The sequence below is a fragment of the Lycorma delicatula genome, chromosome 13 (genome assembly GCF_047948215.1).
Source record: "Lycorma delicatula isolate Av1 chromosome 13, ASM4794821v1, whole genome shotgun sequence".
Classification (NCBI taxonomy): Eukaryota; Metazoa; Arthropoda; class Insecta; order Hemiptera; family Fulgoridae; genus Lycorma; species Lycorma delicatula.
Window position 1 is genome coordinate 3388978 of NC_134467.1, and position 24425 is coordinate 3413402.

The 24425-nt window shown below is 33.5% G+C and overlaps 1 protein-coding gene across 3 annotated transcripts in view; it reads right to left on the bottom strand.

The window, feature by feature from the left end:
• The window catches only part of LOC142333690 (uncharacterized), a 492609-nt gene that overhangs the window by 146081 nt on the left and 322103 nt on the right, over positions 1-24425 (bottom strand). For all 3 annotated transcript variants that reach the window (XM_075381116.1, XM_075381117.1, XM_075381115.1), the window contains exon 4: positions 12641-12761. In XM_075381116.1, the coding sequence (XP_075237231.1) occupies positions 12641-12761 (121 nt within the window). The remainder of the gene's footprint in view (positions 1-12640; positions 12762-24425) is intronic.

The window sequence follows — 24425 nt, forward strand, 5'->3', positions numbered from 1 at the left end:
GGTACGGCTGGATGTTCACGGGATTCATTTCCAACTACTGTAAGTTAAAGCCGATTTTAAATGTTGTTGTAGCGCTGTATAATTAGCCGTTGAACGTATTTAACGACGAATTACTATTACTTATGAAAATCATACGCTTTAACTTTTAACGTTTTAAAATAAATCGGGTTACTATTTTACGGAGAACGAATTCCAAATAAAATAGACGATAAACGAGTGTCAGGCGAAAAATTTAACCGTAAAAGAACGGAAGCTATTCCTTCCTTTAAAATTATAAAATCGCATTAAAAAAGGAAAAAGTATAACAGGCAAATTATTTCAAGAATAATAAAGCCTACATCGTAAATGTTTGGTATTTTTCAAGTCAATTTTACAAAAATGAAAAAAAATAAATAAAAATAAAAGATCCGACAAAGTAGAAAAAATTAGAAACATGATTATTCTTTAATACGCTAATTAAATTTCTCAATGATCCTTAGACTATGACAAAACCATTTCTTTGTTTTTTTAAATATTTTAAGGTATTTAAATGGAAACAGAAAAAATACTACCCAATAACATTTCGGTTGATAAACAAAAAAAAAAAAAAAACAATATAATTCCCAGCTATACGTCACTGCTAGAGGGGAGGAAATGTCTGACTAGTTTAAAACCCCAGATTACAGATTATCAAAGAATTTTGAAAATTAACGAATAAATAACTCAACAAAAAAAAAAACAATCTGGAATAGCTACGAATCCTTTACTAATAAAAAAAAAACGGTTTATTATAAATAATGTACAAAATTAAAATTATCTACTAGAAAATCCCCCTAAAGTAGTATTTTTATTTACATAAAACTAAGAGAACAAAACAGAACAACATATCATTCCGCTGATTTCTGTAGCGGGTGTGTAGCGTCTCAAACCTTAATCGAGAAATCTTTAACCGGAAGGTTGCGGATTCGAATCCCGGTCAAGCATGGCGTGTTTCAAACGCTAAACAATCTCTATTTCATATTACCATGCTAAAACGTCGATGTAGGAAACAACTATGGTTTGTAAAAATTCTGTAAGAAATAAAGAATATTATCCGCGCACCCACACTCACAAATTTCATTAAAAAACCCTCAATTTGTTCTTAAAAAAAAAAAAAATAAAATAAAAAGGCAATCGTAAAAAAAGTGCAATATTTGTTATTAAACTGAGTATACCCTAAGATCGTTCTCCTTCAGTTTTGGTTTAAACATCCTTCATTAATTGAAATAAAAATGATTAATAATCATTTCTATTATTAGCGAGTAAAAGACTCAGAACTGTTTAATTTTTGGCATACTCTTTAATAATTCCAGCTGTTTATCAACAGATTTGAAATTATCTAAAAACTTAATTCCATAAAACTAATATAAGATTAAAACATTTAAATGTTCCCCGTTTTTCGAATTTTCAAAATAAAAATTTCAAACTTATCTTATACAAAATTGTTGTCGGGCGCATTGTTCATTAAATATCATTAAAATATCTCAATCTATTCTTAACATGTAAATCTTTATTGAAAAAAAAGACAGATAGCGAAAAAATGAGGCGGATATGGCATTTGCCATATGAAGCTTTTTGCTTATTTTATTTTCTGAATCATTCCCTTAAATTTGGCCAAACCTCCTGGGACGCTATATATAGTGACCGGTGATTATATATATATGTATATGGTCAGCGAATGATATATTTGTACCGTTTGAAAGTGCTTGTCCGAGAATTTCAAATACCGCCCGCCAAATTGCAATATTAGCGGTCATATATACCCTAAACTCAGCAGTAAACAACATGGCGTCCGTGAGACAGAAGGCGGTTTGTGTTCTACAATTTTGCAAGACAGAGTCCGTTATAACGCTTCAGCGTCCGTTTCAGGATACGATTTGAAGAATCGGCGTGTTTATATAAGAGAAGAGTTTAGGGCGACCGAGCGCTTCAGAAGAAAATATATAACGAATTCAAAAGGTGCCCGAATATAACGAATTATTTTATATAATTATTCGTTTTTATTTTTATTATCGTTATTTTATATAACGAATTCAGTGAAGCCCGAAAATATCCGATTGCGCTAGCCGAGAACTTAAGGTAATTGATACGACTGTTTGGGTGTGTCAGAACACATACCATAGAGAGACATTTTAGACTGTACCGATTACAACCGGTACAAGCTGTTCGTTGTAAGTGACAAAAGAAAGCGAAAAGATTTTCTTGATAAGTTATTAGTCGATAGGTTGTTACCGCGGGTAATTTTCAGCTATGAAGTAACATTAGATTTAAGCGGGGACTTAAGAATCCGCATGAGATAGTACAACGAGAACGAGATCCACCCAAAGTTAATGGTTTTTTCTTTAATTTCGTTTACAAAAATGTACGGTTGTTTGTTTTTGGAAGGAAGCACAGTAAAACGGCATTCTTATCACTAGATGGTGCAGAACTAGCTTTCTCCGCAACTAAATTAAGATTCTGAAGAATCCATTTTTCAGTTTCATCGGCGCAACCGACTTAGACGGTTTTAAATGAAACATCGCTTCGACGCTGGATGGGCGTACGGAAGCCCAAGATTTGGCATTGTAATCTCGACACCCAAACGTTACACCTTGTGACTTTTTCACGCGGGGATATGTGAAACAAAGCCTTTACGTTCCACCGTTACCTGCTGATTTTGATGAACTGAAAACCAGGATCGCAGTTACAGAAACATCTCAAGAATTCAGCTGTCGTCTTTATGTTATTCGTGCAGCCGATGGAAAGCCTATAGAGCATTACGAACAACTTGGTAGGTGAAGTTTTTAACGGTATATAATTTATCTCTTTTATTATGAAATATATTTTTAATTTAATATTTATTTATAATACTTTGAAATCGGGACGTGCTTTTCGATTTTAAACAAAAACGGTTTGTATTTCAAAAACCGGTTTTTGCGCTAAAGACTCGATCAAGTTTTACCGAAATGGAATCTCCAAGACGAGTCGTTCGTCGAAAGAGAGAAATTATTAATTCAGGTAATGAAATAAATTTGTTTGTACGACTCCGTATCGGAAACGAGCTAAAGTTACGCACGAATGCTTTATAATCCTGTGTACGCATAAACCAATAAAAACAGATAAAGATAAACGTTTGAAAGAGAATCGACTACCGGATTGTATTAAAAAAAATAATAAAACCGAGTAAAAACAAAATATTATTACTGACGTTGTCGTAAAAATGAAATAATAATAAAAACGTGAAACGACTAAGAAAAATAAATAAAATAAAGTAATAAAAAGTAGAGGGGAAACGAAATAATAAAATCGTTTTATTTTTAGGGGTAGGTGAGGGTAAAACTACCCATAAAACCTTCCTTTTTCACTCGATTCAATGTTTACGAACCTTCGACTGTTTATCCGTCGGATTTATTATCTTACTTGGTACACGCGTGAATATAATTTTATTACTGAACGCGTACAAAATTTTTATAAATAGTGAGAAATGGAATTATTAAAAAACTACTCTTCTCTTTGTAAAACAGATAAAATTTGTTCGTAAAAATACCGTTAAACTTAAATAACTTTAAAAGTTAGATTTTATAAAATGTCTGCTAAGTTAATATAAGAAAACTAAAAAAAGGGTAAATATAATTCGTTTAGTGGTGGGGCGATATCGCGAAAAAACCAATTTTAATTTTCTTCAGAGACAACTTTTACCTACAACGCATATATAAATAATCCAAAAATATTTTCAAATAATCAATCCCCGCCTCATAAAATTTAAATTGCTCTATTTCCCTTCGGTTTAAATATTTTTTAGTAGTTTTATTTTATATATAGAACTATCAAGCGAGATATGTCCAGCGTGTTTTTAAATTATAGACCCCGAATCTAAAAAACAGAAAAGCTTTTTTTGAGAATTTACTTTTACTTATTTTAGCCTTTATCGAAGAGGATGTTAAAGTTAGAGAAGCGTTATTAAAAAAAAAAACTAAAATGGCAAAGTATTGAAAAAAGCTAGCAAAGTATTACATAACTTTCCCGTGTACAACGGTCAAGTCATACAATCAATACCTTGCACGGCTTTTAAGTCGCAAAACTTTCTTTGAAATTCAATCGTTAAAAGTCTTATTTTAATTTTATAATAAACGTTTAAATACAAAGTAAAAACAAAATGTTTTCAGAATTTTTTAAAACCTTTTTTCGGTAAAGCCCCCCGTATCAATGGAGACGTTTTTTCGTTATAACGATTACCAAAAAAAGATTTAAGAATCACAATGTCCAAATTTTAAATGAAAAAATTTGATTTCGGGGACTTCCTTACTCTACGGGGACATTTTAGTAAAATTTTGTTTTTATAAAGAAGCTATCTTTAACAAATAAAGATAAGTTTAAAAATACTAAAAAAACTAACCGGTCAGGGCTCGCTTCGTTTGCCCATCCGACTAGCCATTCCAGACGGCAAGTCTGGACTCTCGCTGCGTTCTTTATCGTCATAATTTTGAGAATAATAATGATAAATAACAATTAAAGCCTGAAAAGCTCTTTTCCCTCCACGGATTCCCTCGTTCTTAATGCAGAAACTCCGATATGCTCTTGCTGTAGACGAAGCTACAGCTCGAGTCTGGGCGTAGCGCTCTCAGTCAGCAGCTAACAGAGAATCACGCACTTCAGCCGTTTCAGAGGTCCGAGATACTCTCGGCAAACGTGCTAACTTAAGCGAATTACAATAATAATAAAATGGTTTAATATTTTAAACATTTTTTATAGACTAGTATATAGAATTACACTCCGAGATCTTTTTCTTTTATCATTATAACAGAAATACAAAAGGATTAAATGAAGTAACAAGATTCATTTTTTTCTTTAATGAATATCTTTCATATCTTAACTCTTATTAAGAATATCGTGATAATTCTAATTAGGGATATATCAGTCCTCCCCGGTATAAATTTGCAAAATTATATTAAAATCTGTCCAGTAGTTTTTGCGTGTACGCGCACAAGGACGACCCTAGTTATCATTTTATTATACGTATGTATAGATAAAACTGACATTTATGATAGCGATGAAAAAAATTGCTTTTTATTTTGGGTCCGGCATATATTATAGGGACCAAAACCACATAAAGTTTAATCGCCCTTAAAGAGAAGAGAAAAATTCTACAAATTTTTTTTTAATAATAAAACTTAAAAGAGTTAAAATCAAAAAACAAAAAAAAAACAGAATATATATTTTTTACAGGTGGGGAATAAATAAAAGAAAAAAATGTTACTAAAGATATTCGTTTATAAGTTAAAAATTTGCTCAAGGAAAGTTTACTTTAACTCTAACATCTTTTCGAATAAAGTTTAAAACAAAAACTTTTGGTAACCCGATGTATGATGTGTAAAATACACAAAACTGTTTGAATAATATTTAAATTGAAGGAAGGTAGAGCGAAAGACGGTATATTTAAATTTTAAGAGGTGGGGGTTTATTTTTTGAAAAACCTTTTTTTTATTATTTATATATTGCAGTGTAGGTAACAAATTTACTTTAATAAAAGTTTCTCTAAAACATCTCTAAAGAAAATACTCCGTTAACGATTCTTAAAAATAAAAATTAATACGATCTATGCCTCTTACGTAGAAATATTTAGGCCAAATTTGAAGAAAATCGGTTTGGTCGATCCTGAGACAAGGCAAAAAGCAATACGACACATACTTACGCACATAAATATGTTTTTTTGTCTAGACGGGCCAATTGCCCGTTACATCGTAAAGATTTGCAGAAAAAAAATCTGACACCCTATTTTTGACACGATCATCAAACACGACTTAATATCATTAAATATAAAATATGTTAACGATTAAATACGATTTAATATACACATTCTAGTTATGTTCATCGGGAAAATAAAATAAAATGACACGTATTATTTAACAGAAAACTAGAATCATTCGCGTTAAAAGAAAATTGTATTTAAATATATTAGTTTAAAATTTTCCCGATTTACTTACGTAGCCTTTGCAACACTTTTACTTGTTGTTTTTTTTTTTTGTTAATGAGGCTTTGAAGCTTGTACGTGGAATATGGAAATGAAATTAGAAAGCGTATGAAGAATGCCAAGCCTGACCGGGATTCGAATCCGGGACCTCCGGTCATAAATGCTTATATTAAATTTATTATAATTATTGTTAACACGAACGCTTTTCAAAGAAAATAATCCTACAGTTCATCGAACGTAATTTAATATAATAAAATCTAATAAACGGAAAAAAGAAAATATATATATATATATATATATGTAACGATTATAAAAGTAAATAAAATAGACGAGTAGTGGACCGTATCGTAGTCAATGAAACGTGATAAAAAAGAGATAATAGAAAAAATGGGTACGGTTTTAAAAAAGGAACAAAGTAATATTGATGCAACAGACCAGAAGCTATTCTACCGTCACTAAAAACTAGGAGGGTTGTTAAACAACTGCTACACGCGCACACACATGCGGACAAGCGCGCATTCATATATAGTAGTGACTTAGGAAGAAGGAAACATGATGATGACAAAAAAATTAAACCGTGAGACGGTGTGAGAGAGACGGATAAAAGATAGAAGAGAAGGGTAAAGATCTGTTTCTTTTCATCGTTCACAGTCACCCCCCTCTACCGACGGTTGCCCTTTTCTATATATTACATTTCCTAGTACATGCCTACAACTAACAGACAGAAATACACCCTATATTTTATAATACAGTTAACATCTGCACAATTTCCGCCCTTAACTAATAAGTAAAGCAAACTGAACGTCTGAACCTAACTTTACTAAACGGAATTTAACCTAACCTATCATAATTATGTCTTGTTTAACACCGAACATAATAATACTGCACATTTATTCTTTTAACGGCAAATTGTAAACAATATATTTTATGTAATAGTAGAAAATTTGTTTTCCACCGTTTATCTGTTTTTTTTTCATGTCTTAATTCATAATTTGACCGATTTTCTGAATTTTGTCTTCAACGAAAACGTTTTCTTACAAAAGTTTTTTTTTTTGAGATCGCAAATTACCTAACGTTTTTATTTAATATTCTCCCCTCCCCAAAAAACGATTTAATATGTATTTCTTTTTATAGTTACATCTTGCGGCACAAAGGGTGTTCACAACAGTTTTTTTCACCTATATTTTCCACATCGATAATCATTCAAATCGCTATAAAGATTTCTTTTCCGTTCCATCCCGATGGTCTGTGGTAGCAAAAAATATTTTTTTTATTTTTTAAGAGTTTATTTTAAATTTAAATCCATCTCGTACGTGAATTAAAAAAGTAAAAATTAGGTTTACCGTTGCATTTAAAATGTAAAAATCTTAATTTTTTGATAGCTGTTACTCTTTTGTGTTTCTTGATTAAAAAAAATAATTAGCCAAAACTTTTCATCCCTTTCCTAGATTATTACAACTTTTGTTTATCTAGAATTACGGCTGTACCTTTGCATTTTTAACGATCCTAAAAAGTTGTTTTTTTACTTCCTTGTACGAAGTAAAGTATTGTGATCGCGAAAAATTTCTGTTTTCAGATTTCAACGGAAATATCCATTTTGACCGTCCCTGAATCCAATCTAGTTTCGGAGTGACGTCTGTAAGTACGTACGTAAGTACCTATCTCGCATAACTTAAGACCGATTACCCGTAGGATGTTGAAATTTTGGATTTAGGACTGTCGTAACATCTAGTTGCGCACCTCCCGTTTTGATTGCAATCGACTGGACAAAAAATGTCCACAAAAGCCCAAACTAAAAAAAAAAATGAATTTTGGACTTCTTCTTAACTCGGCTTTTGAACAATATATCATAAACGGTACTTATTTTCATCGGTTCCAGAGTTACAGTCAAATAAAAGTTTAATTAATGAAATGTTTGGATCTTAGAAGGGGAAGGCACATCGGTTCCAATCCGACTTCATCTCGTTTTTTGTAACTTTAAATATATTTATTTATTAATAAATTAATCTGTGATAAAAAAAAATTACAATAAATAGTAATTCAATAATAACAACAAAAAAAAATATCGGAAGTTATTAATGAAATAAAACTTGATGTACTTTTCATTTTTTTTAAAAGTACGTAAAATTTTATTTCATTAATAACAAATGTGTATACGTAATTTAATAGGTGCCCACGTCAGATGTTTTAAATTTATAATCGCCAATTAGTGATTGTTTTCTTAAAAATTAATTTTACTCGATGCTTCCCCTCGAGTATGGCCGTTCGCAAAATGAAAAAAAAATTTTTCTTTCATTTTTCAAGAACACAAAACAATAATCCCGTAGTTCAACTTTCATTAAGTTCTCCGTAAGTATAGAAATGAGTTTTCTTTTTATTTATTTACGCATCGTTTAATTAAATATAAATATTTTTTTTACATAAAAATATAAAATAACTATTTAAAGAAAAAAAACGGAACCGACACAACAAAATGCGCTAAAATGTAGCGCATTTTACTATTTCTTCTTACATAAAATGTTAGAAGAAATAATTTCGTCCAAATAATTAATTCCTTACGCTTTTTTGAATCGACGCCTGCTTCGACAAAATTAATTTCTGGATATAATAAAAAATATTTCTTTAATACTACACTTAAACGTACACTACATAAAAAGCGATACATCACTGGAATTCATTTATTTCGCTTTTCAGTTTGCGATTATTACGTATTTTTATACACGCCATCTATAGGGCCATTCAAGCAGAACATAAGTACGGTCGTGTATTTTGGCGTCAGTTTAACCATTTTTTTTTTTTCTAATAACTATTCCGTAATTTTCTGCGTCTCGTTAATAACGATAAGTTATTCGGCGGAGTTAATGTGCCTTACGGTGATGTAATGCAGCCGCCTCCTGTCAAAAATCATCGGCGTTTTGTTTAACCTCCTTGCCGCGAAGCGAAAATAAAATTTCGGCGTCGGTTTTCAATTCTCGAGCTAACAATAAACACGAGACGAAGAAACGACGTGGAGTTCATCGACTTATTAAATAACTTGCGTTTCGGCGAAGTTACAACCGGCCGATCGGAAAAGCTTTGCGAATGAAGGAGAGTACCGTTAACGGACGAATTTGCAGATGGAAATGCCGTAAGAATATTTTCCACTGTTAAATTAGTCGATGAATATAATCGTATTACGACCGATACGATATAAAAAAACAAACGGTTTCTATTATTAACGCTATCGATGATTCACGAGAAGCCGCAACTACGGGAAAACTATGTTATTCCGGTTGACGTCAATAATCGTGGATGCCGGTCGCATAACGTACGATCGGCTGAGGGTTCAAAAGTCATGTTAATGCGTAATATATCGATTTCATGTCAATTTTTAGGCCGATTTTGCGTCTAAAAAACGTTTTGAAGATCACGGTACCACCGCGAAAAGCAGCTGCATCGATCGCAACGAGGTTTATTTCGATCGGATTAATAGGAAAAAAGTAACGCGCGAACAAACGTAAAAAAATAAGGGTCGAATACATAACCTCCTTTTTTGTAGCGTTTTAAAAATGGAATTCATAATTTTGGTTATTGTTATTAAAATACAGAATTTAAAACGATTGAATCGCATTACTTAACCGGTGTAACCCGGAATGATATGCGATTCATTGCCGGCATTTTTATTTTGTGCGTAAAACTTACCCGAAATAATATTACATATAATAAGTGATGATTAAAAAAAAGTACACGCACACATTGATAAGACACGAACAGACGCGTATACAAAAAAAAAATCCGTCATCATTCATAATACCGTATAATAATTGTAATAAAAATAGTAATAATAATACCAGTAATAATAATAATAATAATGATACGTAATTTAAAATCTGTTTCACGGGCGAATGACTGATGGAGTATGCGCTGTCACTGTCATTCTGAATTGTTATTAATCTTTGTGAATTAAATTAATTTTGGTTTCTGTTTTCTTTTTTATTTTCTATTTTTCATTTTGTTAATAATTATTTCTTTTCCTCTTTTTATTATACATTGGATATATTATTAGCTTTATTATTTCTTAAAATTAACAAAAGCCCTTGTCATATATTGTTAACGTTTCATTTGAATTGAAAAATGATAATCTACTTCTGTCACATTATATATAATAATAATAATAAATAATACATACAGATACTATTATACGAGAAGATATCTTTATACATCTTTTGAATCTTTATATATGTACAGTGTCTCATGAAAAACAAGAATAAATTTCAGGATGTGCTGTATAAACAAAAATAAAGAAAAAAGCAACGAAAATTATTGCACGACTTTCGCGGCTATTAATAATAAAAATTAAAAGAGGTAGACAAAAAAAAAAAAGAATTTTTTTAGAGTCGGAAAATAAATTAAAAAAAAACATTTCTAAAAATATTCATATATAGGTTAAGCTTAATAAATTCGTTTAAGTAAAGTTTTCTCTAAATCTAACACCACCTTCGATAAAGGCTAAAATAAGAAAAACAAAGTTCTTAAATAAATTTTTTCTGCATTTCAGATTAGGAGGTTTATAATTTTAGACGTTTCTTGATAGTTCTACGTATATAACATAAACTTTCATAAAATATTTAAACCGTTGTAAGCGACAAATTTGCTTTAATAAAATATACTCTAAAATGTCTCTAAAGAAAATCGACTTCGGTTTTTTCGCGATAACCCCCGATTCTGAAATATAACGTTCGGTCGATCCTGAGATAAATCTTCTGTGTCCTGAGGTTCTCTAAACGGGAACGCCAAGTTACAGTTCGATGTGCTTTCTGTAGAAAGTTTAAGCGAGATCCCCCGAGCGAGTACAGCTTTCGTCGACGGCATAATCGATTTGAATCGAGACCGGATGTCTGTGCGAAGGAAGAGTACGGAACGACGGATAACGTTCGAAGAAAATGTTGAAAATGTCAGCGATAGTTTCCTGCGCGGTCGTAAAAATTCTGTTCGGAAGGCCGGTCGCAAACTAGCGATGCCGGTGATGACAGCGTGGAACGTTTTAACGAAACACTTGCATATACGAGTACGTCCACAATGTTTACATTTACGACAGGCTTTCAAGCCTGTCGACTGCATCGTGCAAGCCGACTTCGAGATCGGAAATGCTGCCGCGAATCGTAATGTGTATAGCGACGAGTCAAAATTTAATCTTAGCGTAAAAGTTAACGTACATTATATCCGTATCTGATGGTCAGAAAACCCCCGAGAACTCTTTACAGTGCGGAGGGGAGGCCGCAAAATTAAATGTTTTTACGCGATATCTCGCATACGGCAGATTTACGGGCCGTTCTATTTCGCCGAGGCGAGCGTGATAGGAGTTGCGTATTCGGATACGTTACGTACTTGGCTATTTCCTCAACTGAAGTACGGGCCGGGGAATTTTATTTGACGACAAAGATGGTACGTCTGCTCGCTGAAATTACTCTGTACGGGTTCGTTTGAAATGATGTTTACCCTTCCGTTTGATATGGAGCTTATTTCCGGCGGCTTCCAAAGTCATCACCGATCTGACCCCGTTTGATTTTTTCCTTTATAAATTTATACGCCTTCATTACTTAGCTATATACTACATTCGAGGAGCAGAATCGTAGCGGTTGTCGCTTCCATTATTCCAGACAGGCGGGTTAAATAGCGTGGGACGAACTCTCGTATCGGTCGGCTGTACGTCCCGTGACGAGAGATGCTTCATTTTTATCTGTGTTCATTATTGTAAGTCAAATTTAAAACGCTTTAAACACCGATATTGTTTTTCTGGACGCTTTTTGTTTTAAAGAAACTTTCAGAATGAATTTATTTTAGCTATTTATTACCCTTCTTCACAAAAAATAAAAAAAACATAAAACTAACCGTCATTCGGGTAAAATTTATTTCTTTTTTAATTTATACGATCGGCGTGTATATTTCAAACAAAAAAGGAAGTAAATGAAATATTCATTACATAAAAATTTCATGAAAAAGGTGTCGTACGACATCTTGTTAGGATAAATTTTTGTGATTATTAATACTATACGAATAAATTTGAGTAAACGATTTTAAGGAGAAATAACTATTTAAAATAAAATTTGAAACGTTTTTTCGTATAATGCATATTTAACTTTTCTTTCAGAATTTTTTACGGTTTCCATCCAGGTAACAAATAAAATACGGTATCTAAAAGAACACCAGATAATTTTATCTTCGAAATACAACATACCAACTAAATAGTCTTACGGTTTTCATTAATATATATATCCCGCCGGGTTGGTCTAGCGGTTAAACTCGTCATCGCAAAATCAGCTGATTTTCGAAGTCGAGACTTCTAAGGTTCGATCCCCTGTAAAGGCAGTTGCTTTTATATGGATTTGAATGCTAGATCGTGGATACCGGTGTTCTTTAGCGGTCGGGTTCAATTAACCGCACATCCCAGGAACGGTCGGACTGAGACTGTACAAGATTACATGTTTAAAGGCGCATTTATACTTCTCGGTATATCGCAGTACATCTGCAACTATGTCAGGCTTGGCAAGCCACTAGCAGTAATTGCATTTGCCGATACACATAAGCAGGCCCACACACACCTAAACCCAGCAGGGCTGGAAAACTGGTCGGAGAAAACAACACCCGCGTACATCTATATAATATATATATGTAAATTTTTATAAAACTTACGTGTTCTGCAAGGTGGATATTCGGCAATATCAGAGAAATCTTTACTTGCCACAAAACAAGTACCGACTGGATCTCTTCTACTACCAGAAGACGAAAAGTACACGTAGCGAGGGGCACATGCCTAAAAAAAAAATAAAATCAATTATACAAAAAACGTATTACTTTATATATATATACAGGTTAAAATATTTATACTTATTGAAATCTGCCGCATTTAAAGATTTTTGTTTTTAAGAAATTCGAAATTCTTACGTTTTTATTAAATTTTTGTTGACTTCAATCACAGCATTTTTCTCAGAATCAAACTCTACAAGTTTTATTTAAAATTTTTTCGTGTTTATTACCCGTTTAACAAATTTATTTTACGCCAAACATGAAATAGTATTTTTCAACTCAAATCTTTAGTCTTTTCGCTCAAATTTCTCGAAAACTATTAAAAATACGGTTCTGCAAGCTATTCTTTTAAAAATAATTTTTCAGATCAGATTTCAAATAAAATCGCTAAATTTACCCCTTAACTTGGATCCCGAGAATTACAGTCTGGTTTACTTTTACCAAAGGCCTAGAAATCAGGGCGAAATTTTTCGCAAGCCGACGGAGCGTTTCCGAACCTATGTTTGTACAAACTTTCTTCTTTATTTTCACTAACAGAACGTGTTCTGAATGTTGTTACATTCTTTGTGAATCGCTCTACGTATATCGTTTCTACAGCAATATTTAAATAAATTTTTGTTTGTGTTTAATTTAGAATAACTATTTATTAAATTAATTGATTTTTATCGGTTTTAATAACGTTAATCTTCCAAGAATTAAATTCTCTAAAACCTTTTAAGTTTTTATTTGTAATTTAGCAAAATTAATTATCAGGAAACCTAAAAAAAATATCTCGACTCCGATTTGTTGGATTTTAAAATATTTTTCTCGGTAATTACCAGCGTCGTTCAACGATTAAAGACAAAATAGCTGCGCAGACAAAACTGTTGGTAACAGGGTTACGGTACTCTCAGAACAATAAGTCGGTAAACCTAAAATTACTTTTGATCAACTATTTGAGTAAAACCGTTTTGTTTATAACCTCAAAACTCGATTTTAGTATGACGAGTCTTCTTGAAGTTTGCGAATTAGTTGGAGAGGATGAAGCGATCCGTTTTAACAGACTTTTCGAAGGAAAGTAAGGTATTTGCTCTCGGTTGCGTGGAGGGAGTGGGGGCTGAAAATGAATTTTCTTTACGTTTTGAGGTATGAGAAGTACGGAAAATATCATTACTTAAATCGGTGTTTCCTTCATATATAGAGGCCTACGTATAAAATGTGACTCGAACTCTCCAAAACTACAAGATTAATTTCATTGAAATTTTGATATGCTACAGTAGTACATTTGAAATTTTGCACGTGAAAATTTGGTGAAAATTGGTCGAGTGGTTCCTGAATTACGCTCAATTTAAGGTCGAAAAAATTCAGCGGAACAAATGAGAAGCGATATTTGTTATGATGCTGCACGTTGGAACGTTATTGTTAGCGATATTAAACCAAATTAAAACAATATTAAAACCGAATAAAAGTAACGAAAAGTCGATGTTCAAATCAAAAGATTTGTTTTGATTTCCGAAGGTGAAAAGCCTATAACATTTACTACCGCATATCCAAACGATACGGACAAAGTTGTGTGAACAGCAGAAATTTTTACACGAGCTGGTAGTAAAATTTAAAGACGGTCGAACTTCAATGACTGCTGATAAGCTCCGTTCGGGACGTCCAACTGAAGTCTCAACTCCGGCCGCTTGAAACTCGCATAGACTCTCTCGTCCAAAAAGTTCGGATTACGTTGAAAAATTAAGAGTAAACCGAAAACGTAAGTGTCGCTTCGGTTCGTAGCGTTACCACCAAGCTCGAGTTTCGTAAAACAAGCGCAAGAAAGTTTCAAGAAAATCGACAGATGTCACCGTAACGTGACGAGACTTGGTATATTCACATAAATGATACGACAGCGAAGTATTCTATTTTGCGATAAACCGTGGAAACGAAATCAAAAAGACCAAACAAAGAGTGAAAGCACACGACTTCATCTGTCATGAAAAAGTTTCGAAACTGACCACCAGTAGAAAAATCACGATGATAATTTTTTGGGATGCAAAATTCCGGTTTTTTATCGATTTTCTAGATCGGCGAAAAACAAACAACGCATACTACCGTAGCGTGCTTATCTACAAAATAAAGCCACGAGTACTGAAAAACGCCCTGGATTATAGTCAATCATTCTGCTTTATAACAACGTCCGGCCTCACACGGCTCATGTAACTCGAGAAACCATCGGCAAATTGATAAAACGAAAGTTAAATTACAAATTTAACTAGAAATCGATAGCAACGAATCGGTATTCTTCGCTACCGATCGGTACATTTCGGTGCCAACCTTTTGGTTATAGTTCATTATTTTACGAAGGAAAATAATCACAAGATAAAAAGAATGAATAAAAAGAGGAGCAAAGATTTGTACTTTGATATGAGCTCCCCGCTCTTTACGTCATTCGTCATATGAAAAAATTGGCAAAAATTTCATATTTTTAATTTAAAGACTTTCACATAATCTTACATACCACCATCAAACCTTGTTGTCAAATCCATTCTGGGATACCGTCCTAAATTTTTTTTTACCTTTTAATGCGTTTAATTTAATATCGGTGTTATAATTTTTTTTACAAATTTTTATTTTCTACTATTTAGTCTTCATAAGTTTATACTTAAAAGCTGCGCTAACTTACAGGTTTGAACGTATTTAGCGAAAGATCGGATCGGTACGTTTTACGGTGGGCGAGTACAATCAAAACATAGGAAATAATTTAATTTCGGATAACCAAGATCCGGTCGATCAAGAATGTACACGATGCATTAAAAAGTTAGCGGTCCACCTGCTGGTTCGTACGACGTTTGAATCGTGAAAATCGGACGAGTGTCGTAACCCCTCGCAATTTCCGAACGGCGCCCGGCAGCTACCAACGAAAGCTACTGGAAGAGGGTGGGGGTTGGAAAAATTTTTAGCGCTAGGACCGACCGTTTTTGAGATATTTGCGATTTTCGTTCGAAAATTCGGAACCGGTTAAAAAGTACTAAATTTTCCCAAAACTTCAATAGATATATAATAATATAAAAAGTATACCGCTTGACCACCACGAGACGTACTAACGAATCGGGATTTTCCGCTTGTGATCGGTAAATTCCGGTGTTAGGTTAAGGGAGACGGACATACAGACACGCATATAAATCCCGTTTAGTTTGGTAGGATTTCAAATCTGAGATAAACAACTAAATAGAAAATAATGTCATTTCTAGACGTATGTTTATATGAACTTTCTCGTTATTTTAATTAGCGGAATATGTGTATAAAGTTTAGTAAAATCATCTTCGATCACGCCGTATGTATTTTATAGTAAGGTGGTTAAATAAACAGTGATTTTATCAGAGTTTTCCGATGTAACTTCTGGATGGATAAATAAATATCCATCCGTGCAAATTTTGGGGCAATATTGCTTTTTTTCCGTGGAGTAACATATCTACCCGTTCCTGACATGATCTGCGTAATGTATTATACGCGTAATCTACACATTTATACATTTTAAAGATTTTTAATTTACGTAAAAAAAGGTCAAAATTTATTTGATTTCTAAATTAAAACGGTAATATTAATTTTTTTTTCAGTAAGAATATAAATTAATTTCAAATTAAAGTGTAATTTATATCATTCATCCTCGGACATATTTGCCTAAATAGGATCAGATCAGTTCACTAGTTTATTGACATAAAAAAAAAATACAAATTAATTTATTTATTAGATAATATTTGAAAGTACGTTAAATTCAAGTTGTCAGGGGGAAAAATTAAAACATTTCTCCCGGTCGATTAAAAAACAAAATAAATAATAAATATAATGAAACATAACCGTGAAAATAAAATTAATAATTTGCCGATTCCGTGCAATCTTTCTATTTAATCTAATACAATAACAAACAAGAAGGTTAATCTGACATTACAAATGAGCGGAAAAGATATACCTATAAGTATTATTAACATAAAAGAATTAATAAATATAAAAAAATAATAATTAAATGTAGTATATCTAGAGAGAGAGAGAGAGAAAGATAATAAGCAAAAGTTTTAAAAGTTGACAGAAGTAAGAAAAACAAGAAATACTGTATATAGATAAAAGGGCGATGTCTTATTACGTTGACATTAGGTTTTAAATAGACAGCATTACGCCAGTACCGCAATCTAGTTGCAATCTTTCAAACTACATATTATAATTTAATAAATCTGTACGTAAAGGTTAAAGTATATAACATATATATATATATAGGAATAATATATACGTTATACGAACGTTATATATACGTTATATACGAATACAAAATGTCTAATTGTTCACGGGTAGCGGCGTTACGTCGTTTGACACGCGCTACTTTTACTATTTTATTATGCTGATCTTTTTCTCTTTTTAATTAATATATGTACGATTATAGATTCAATTTTTTTTTTTTTTTAATAAAGATCCCAGTAACTTCGCGTAAAAAAATTAAGTAAAGAGCCATATTTTTTTTTCAAAAATAAATTCAACATAATTATAAAAAAGTAACATGATTTTCTGTCGATATCTTAATTCATTCCTGTAAAGAACGGTTATTATAAAAAAAGACCTCGTATAAAATTCATTTTTATATATTTATATATCAGGCGTTTTTTAGAGTAAGGTCCGTTTTGAATTTCCCGCCCGTTTACGTGATTTAAGCAGATGGCGCTTGCGTAGCTCAGTTATTTCGATTAACAGTCACCTATTGGCGACAACAGTTTGGTTGCTTTGTTGTCGGTCGTTTACATTCCTTCGTTTATGATATTTGCTACGATTCGAGATCTCTCCGAACGTGAAGTACCAGGAATAAAATAATCCGGTTTTTGATGGCAAACAACAATTCTGCCGCTGAAATTCACTGAAAAATTTGTGACGTTTACCGGCCGAGTATTACGAGCGACGCTAAATTAAGACGGTAGTGCCGTTCGTTTCAGATGGGCAAACAAACGTAACGCATGGCCGTCAGTGAAACGTATGATTTGATTGAAAAATTTGACGAAAAATGAAGACAAACGACCTTCATCGAGTCACAGTTGTCTTTTATACTGCACAATCTTCGATTTACGAAGTTCTGACCGAAAAAAATACATCCGGCTATAAAAGACGTAATTTCTGTAATCAACTATTTTGAACACCAAAATTGTTCAAAAAACCTCGAAATCCAAAGCATTTGGATACTGGAGTTTTTCTTAACTGCGTAATCACTCTCATTATGAGCTTTTCAACGATAAGTCGTACTTATTTTCATCGGTTCCAGAGTTATAGCCAAATAAAATTTTAATTAATGAAATATTTAGCTCTTATAAGGGGAAGGTACGTCGGTTCGAATCCGACTTCATTTCCTTTTTTTTTTTTTTAATGAAAAGTATATAAAATTTTATTTCACTAACAACTTCTGATTTTTTTCATATTTTTTTTTTATTGTTATTATTGAATTTTATTTATTGTAAATTTTTTTTACAATCGCAGGTTAATTATTATTAATAAATCAATATAATAAAATTAAAATAATTAATAAAAAAAAAAAAAAGATTTCACCGGTGCTAAGGAGGGAATAAAAAAATTTCCTCCTTAAACTTAAGAAAAACTTCAAATCTACTCAATACGACAATGGTTGCATGTGAAAAAAGTTTTACATGTTAACAAACGGCAAGCCCAAACTTACAATTCCACCATTTTGGTCATCCCTTGCCATAATGGTCATACCAAAAATTGTTTCAGACAAGTTTTAGGTAATGTTTAGAGGACTAACGGCCATTTTAAACCGATTCGATACTGTGTCTATTTAGGTATGATTGTTGTCTTCAAAAGCTGTTTTTTCCACCTCCTGGGCCAATGGTTGGTGATACCAAAAAACTTTACTTAGATAAGTTTTAGACTCTTATCCAAATAATAGTAAGAACTTTAATTGAATTCGATATTTTACTTAAGAAAGTTATAGCAATTTCTTTCTGTTTTTTTTTTGTTTTTTGTTTTTGGACATCCTTGCTATAAGGGTTGATCATATCAAGAATTTTTTCAGACAAAAGTTTTAAGTAATGTGTATAGAATTAACGACCACTTTAAACCGATGCGGTACTTTGCCTATTAAAGGAGATATAATTTTTTTGTCTTCAAAACCCCATTTCTTCCACCCCGTGAACCAGTGGTTGGTGACATCAAAAAACTTTACTTATATAGGTTTTAGGACCTTACCCGAAGAATAGCAGGAAATTTAAACGAATTCGATATTTTATTTAATAAGAAAGTTATAACGATATTTTTTTTTTCGAAAAAGCCACCCCATTTCCATTAATGAACTCTACCGCGATTTTGGGTCGAGTTATTTCAGGAACTAATTTGAAACTTTTTGGCGCAAAATTACGGCAGTTTGAAATGTACTCGTATATATAGATATATATAAACTTTTGAGCTGACGATGGCTTTGCGGTCTGGGGGATATGAAACGTGAAGATATGTCGAAATTTTCCTTAAGTCGAATCACGGTTCCTATTACAATAGGTAGCTTTCTTATGAAATCTACCTAAAATGGTTCTTAATAACCGGTTACCCGTCCTTCGTAGAGTAAAAACATATTTTTCACAGTCTTCCCGTTAGCCGACAAACACCATGAGGAGGTTGTAGTAATGAAATTTTTAGGAGGTTAATTATGGAGAAGAATTAGTATTTTTTACGAATTTAACCTGAAAAATAGATTAAATACGTCTCCAGAACCTTATATACTGTACTTTTTGAGAAATCTGGGGTGAAAATCAATAAATTGGGGAAAAATCTGTTTTTTATGTTTGACGTCGATAAATTTGTTAAATGGTAATAAACACGTAAAACCTTTTAACAAAACTTGTAGAGAATTTAATTATGAACAAAATGACGTAAGATAATTTTAATAAAACAAAGCGCAGCTAGAAAAAATCGAATTTAATTAAGGAACTGTCCAATACACCGAAACGTAATAGACTTAGTCACGTGATCAGAATGCTGCTCTATGATTGGCTGAGGGATCGATCGATCAGCTCTCGTGAAAAAAAACCTCAACTGCTGCGTCATATCCACCAAGAGCCACGGACGCAAAGGTTGAGGTTTCTATACTGCTGTTAGCATTTTAGGCCGTATGTTTATATGAAATTTTTCATTAGTCCCGGGAGAACTTCGCGGTACATTCTGCTTACACAGATGGTTCCCGCAGAAGATTCTAGAGCAAGCCACATACAGTTGCCCGCGTGAGAACCATTGATTCTCCCGAGTGGAGACAGGCCTCTTGAAAAGACTGCCCTTTTGACTTATTTATTATTATTGAAAAAGCGATTTTAAGTGGAAACTGGAGGCGGTTGAATCGAATGGGATTAGTCTAAAGGAATATCGCGTACACCGTCTCACCGTTAAAGATACTTTAATCGATAATCAAAAGAGACATCTAAAAACACAAAGACCTTTTTTACAGAATATTTAATTTCAAATACAGCAAAAGGTTTTTGAATTCAATTTGACCAACGATTTGGCCATAGTAAAGTTAAACGTAGGTAAGGAACATAATCCGGTTGTTATCGCAAGCCACCATCTTAAAATGGTGAAACATTTCGTAACGGATCCTATTTTCTTTCGAAATATAAATGTGATGCAAAATTTGAGCTCAATTGGAAGCAGTTTTTGCGTGAAAGAGTAGCAGACACACAGAAACCACCAGATTTATATATATATATATATATATAAAGCAATTCTTAACAAAATTTTATCTTTCTGGTAATAAAATAAAAAGATAATTTAAAAATGGGAACCGGGTTGCGTACCGGTATCCCTACATTAATTAGTTAAGTATAATTTTAGTATAATGTCAACAAAAACATTTGTAGTCCAAGAATTGTTCCGGTATCATCTAAAGATATATCGTAAACCATTTACTACCCCTTAACATTTATCCAGTATGTAAAATATAAAGATATAAATTTCTTTATGAAATATAGGGTATTCTGAATCTAGTGGCGATAAAACTAATGGATAATTAAAAAATGAATGGAAAAAAGTAATAAAAAAGAACATTATTTCTGGTAAATTACAACTTACTCTTCTTTTTCAACACTTTGGTTATTTTTCTTAATTACAATCCGCTTATTTATCTCTCTACGTGTATATATATTCATTCTTTCTTTAAGAGTTTTATAGCACAGTTATACACTTACACATTTATATAACTCTAAGGATGGGCAAAGAACCTTTTTTCTAAAAAGAAGTAAAAACCGATTTTATTAGCTGTGTATTTTTTGTTTGAAAAAAAAGGTAATTTGTCGTGACATAACACACTTTTGGTTCGGAACAATTCCAAAATTATTATCAAATGGAAAATGCAAGTAAAAAGTTAATTTTTTTTAAACGATTCATTATTTATTTCTTTTTAAAATCTATCAAACGTTTTAATGTTAAATCACGTGACATCCGAACATGGAGTGTTTTTTACTTTCCTAAACGGAAAAAACTTTTTGCGGCATATTTTTCAGATATAAAACGTAAGATATTTCTCCAATAATACGGTAATGTCACCCTAAATAAATATATAGATTCTCTGAGAAATTGTATTTTTTTTCTCTGCCTCCTGGAAGCAGAGAGCAATTAAGCATAAACACGGTTCCGGGACGTGCCTTTGCCTCTAGTCGCCAGACGAGGGAAACGCCAGGTCCGGCTATGCCGTTCCCGGCCTCCATCACCCAGCAACCGGGACTCGGTCCTTTGTGCTTCGTCTCTAACGGGGACACCTTCGAAGGGACGGCCCCTCCAGGACTCAGTCTTTTAGCTCAAGGGCTCGAGAGTCCCCGCACTTCATCGCCGCCGTCCACCCGTGCAAGCACAGGCGACCGGCAGCTCCGTACGGAGCTGTCCCTCACCCCTTCGCTTCCCGATATTTCAGTTGAGGTATTTCCGACACAAACCCCGTCACAGTATCGAAGTCCACCGAACTTCGTAACATCGTTCCAACGATGGTCTCCACCTTGATTGCCCAGTTGAGATGATGACAATACAGTCGGCATTCCTCGGCCCACCGCGGGCACTGGAATATCACGTGTACCGACGTGTCTAACTCTCGACAGTAGGGGCAGAAGGGGTCTTCAGCTCTTCTTCGTCCACACAGGTATGAACGAAAGACCCCATGGCCGGTCAGGAATTCCAGCCAGAATTCCAGTTCGCCAAATTTCCTCTCTGCCCCCGACTCGATGTGCGCGATGCGATCAAACGATGCTTCCACCTTCCTTTCGTGGACGCATCCCACCTGGCTTGCCAATCCCTGTAGACAGTTCTATTAGCACCGTTCATAGACACACCGTGATAAATTTGCGCACGAGCCGCCACCAGCTGCTGAAGTGGCAGCATCCCAGTCACTACCAGTACCGCCTCAGTCGAGACAGAGGCGTATGCCGACGCTAGCTTAGTCATACGGCGCTGCAATCCCTCCAACAGTGTTCTGCTACGCCCTACCGCCATGGCTCTCTTCCACACTGACGCGTCATTAAGAAGAATTGAGTTTGCCACATGCGCGTACAGCCTCCTCTTCAACATATGAGGCCCTTTCCTTTCTTTTTCCTGTTTAGCCTCCGGCAATTACCTTTCAGATAATACTTCAGAGGATGATATGTACGAGTGTAAATGAAGTGTAGTCTTGTACAGTCTCAGTTCAACCGTTCCTGAGATGTGTGGCTAATTGAAACCCGACCGCCAAAGAACACCGGTATCCACGATCTAGTATTCAAATCCGTGTAAAAATAACCGGCTTTACTAGGACTTGAACGCTGGAACCCCTTCACGGCCGATCGATATGAGGATGATATGTATGACGTGTAGTCTTGTGCAAACTAAGGTTGATAGTTCCTGATTTGTGCGGTTAATTGAACCCCAACAACCAAAGTATATTGGTACCTATTGTCTAGTATTCAAATCCGTATAAAGGCGAATACCCTTTACTAGGATTTGTACCTCAGAACCTTCGACTTCGAAAATCAGCTGTTAAACGAGCGAATTTACGCCGACTGGTTAAGAACATCCCGGTGGGAGTTAGTATTTTACTAAATTTAATATCGCCGTCTGTAAAAGAACAATTTGTATTATTATTGTAATAAGTGTAAAAACAAATTAATTTGATGATAAATTAAAGGGCATGACGACCGTTTACACATTTCAGGAAGTTTTTATTGTTTGAGGGATATTCTATTTCAATTTCAATATCGACTTCTTCGGAAAGTTATTATGTGTTTTACTAAATTTGATGTCATTATCTAATGTGGCGAGAACTCATCTTTCACGCGAGCCGAGTAGATTTTTATATATCGAACTAAGCAGTTTTATTAGGGTAAGCCGTACGCATAATCGACTTCGGGTATTAGTATTTTAATAACGCCTAGGTCAGCGAGGTTATACGAGGTTATAACTTCTCTAGGGCTGCTAGAATTTACGATCGTAGACGACCTGAATCTATGCCGGGGCGTTCTCAAAGATTTGGCCCCTCGACTCAAAATCGAGTATGACTTTCGAGAAATATGTTAAGTCTCAAATCGGCTTTCGGTTATCACTCTGAAACCGATTATCCGAATTAAAAGATATTCAGATAGATAACACGATTTTCTAACCGTTGCGATTTAAAAAACAACCGAATTACGAAAATCCTGTTCCTGGGGCAAAGCGCTTTTTTGAAGAACTTCAATATTCTCCTGATTACAGTAAACATTTTATTTTGGGAATACATCCTTTATCTAAACATTTTATTTATCCGGAAATTCGTAAATAGCTATAACTCTAAAAGGAACAGCGTACATAATTAAAAAACTATTTCCTATTTTTGTAGTTGTATACTCGTTTAGCGCGGACGAAGCTGCGACGGGGGTTGTTATATCAGCAATGAAATCATAGAATGTCTATCTTTCTCTACTTTTAACTGTTCATATTTTTCTCTTCCACCTTTTAAAACCACTCGTTTTCTCTCTCATAACTAGATCTTCTTTCGATTCTCACGCATGTATACACTAATTCTTCGTTACTATAAACGACACGATTGGTCTAATTATAATAAAAGCGCATGTTTTTTTTTCTGCCGTACATTAAATATTATTTAAACTTGACTCTTCATAATTAACATCATCATGACGGTTAGGTACGATAAAAAACGTTGTTATTATTATTACCGACAAACCAGTTTAATGTCTACGGCATCTTTCATGCGGAAAATGACATTTTATTCGCGTCCGGCCCATTCAGAGCGTTAAGTTCATAAAACTATACAGGCCGCCGACGCTGCCTGTACAAAAACACACATACACATACACACTCACACACACATACAAAATAAAAAAAAAACTTACGTCGCGCGCGCAGAGACATACACATAACGCTTTCTCATTTACAGTCTTAATTTACTGTAACTCGTATTTGTTCCGCATCAGTGCGTAAAATACGTTAACGTATTAAGATATTAAGTTATTATCTACCGTAAATGGAGTAAGGTATCGTTTTTATAATTGAAATATCTTTTTTGCATGTGGCTAAATCGTTATATTTTAAACTGCAATATAAAATTATTAAACCTTTGAATTTCTTTTATGTTTTTTGTCACGATCAGGATTATTCGTAAGTTAAGTAAAGATTCAATACTAAATTTTGATTTTAATTTAAATACAGAAAGATAAAC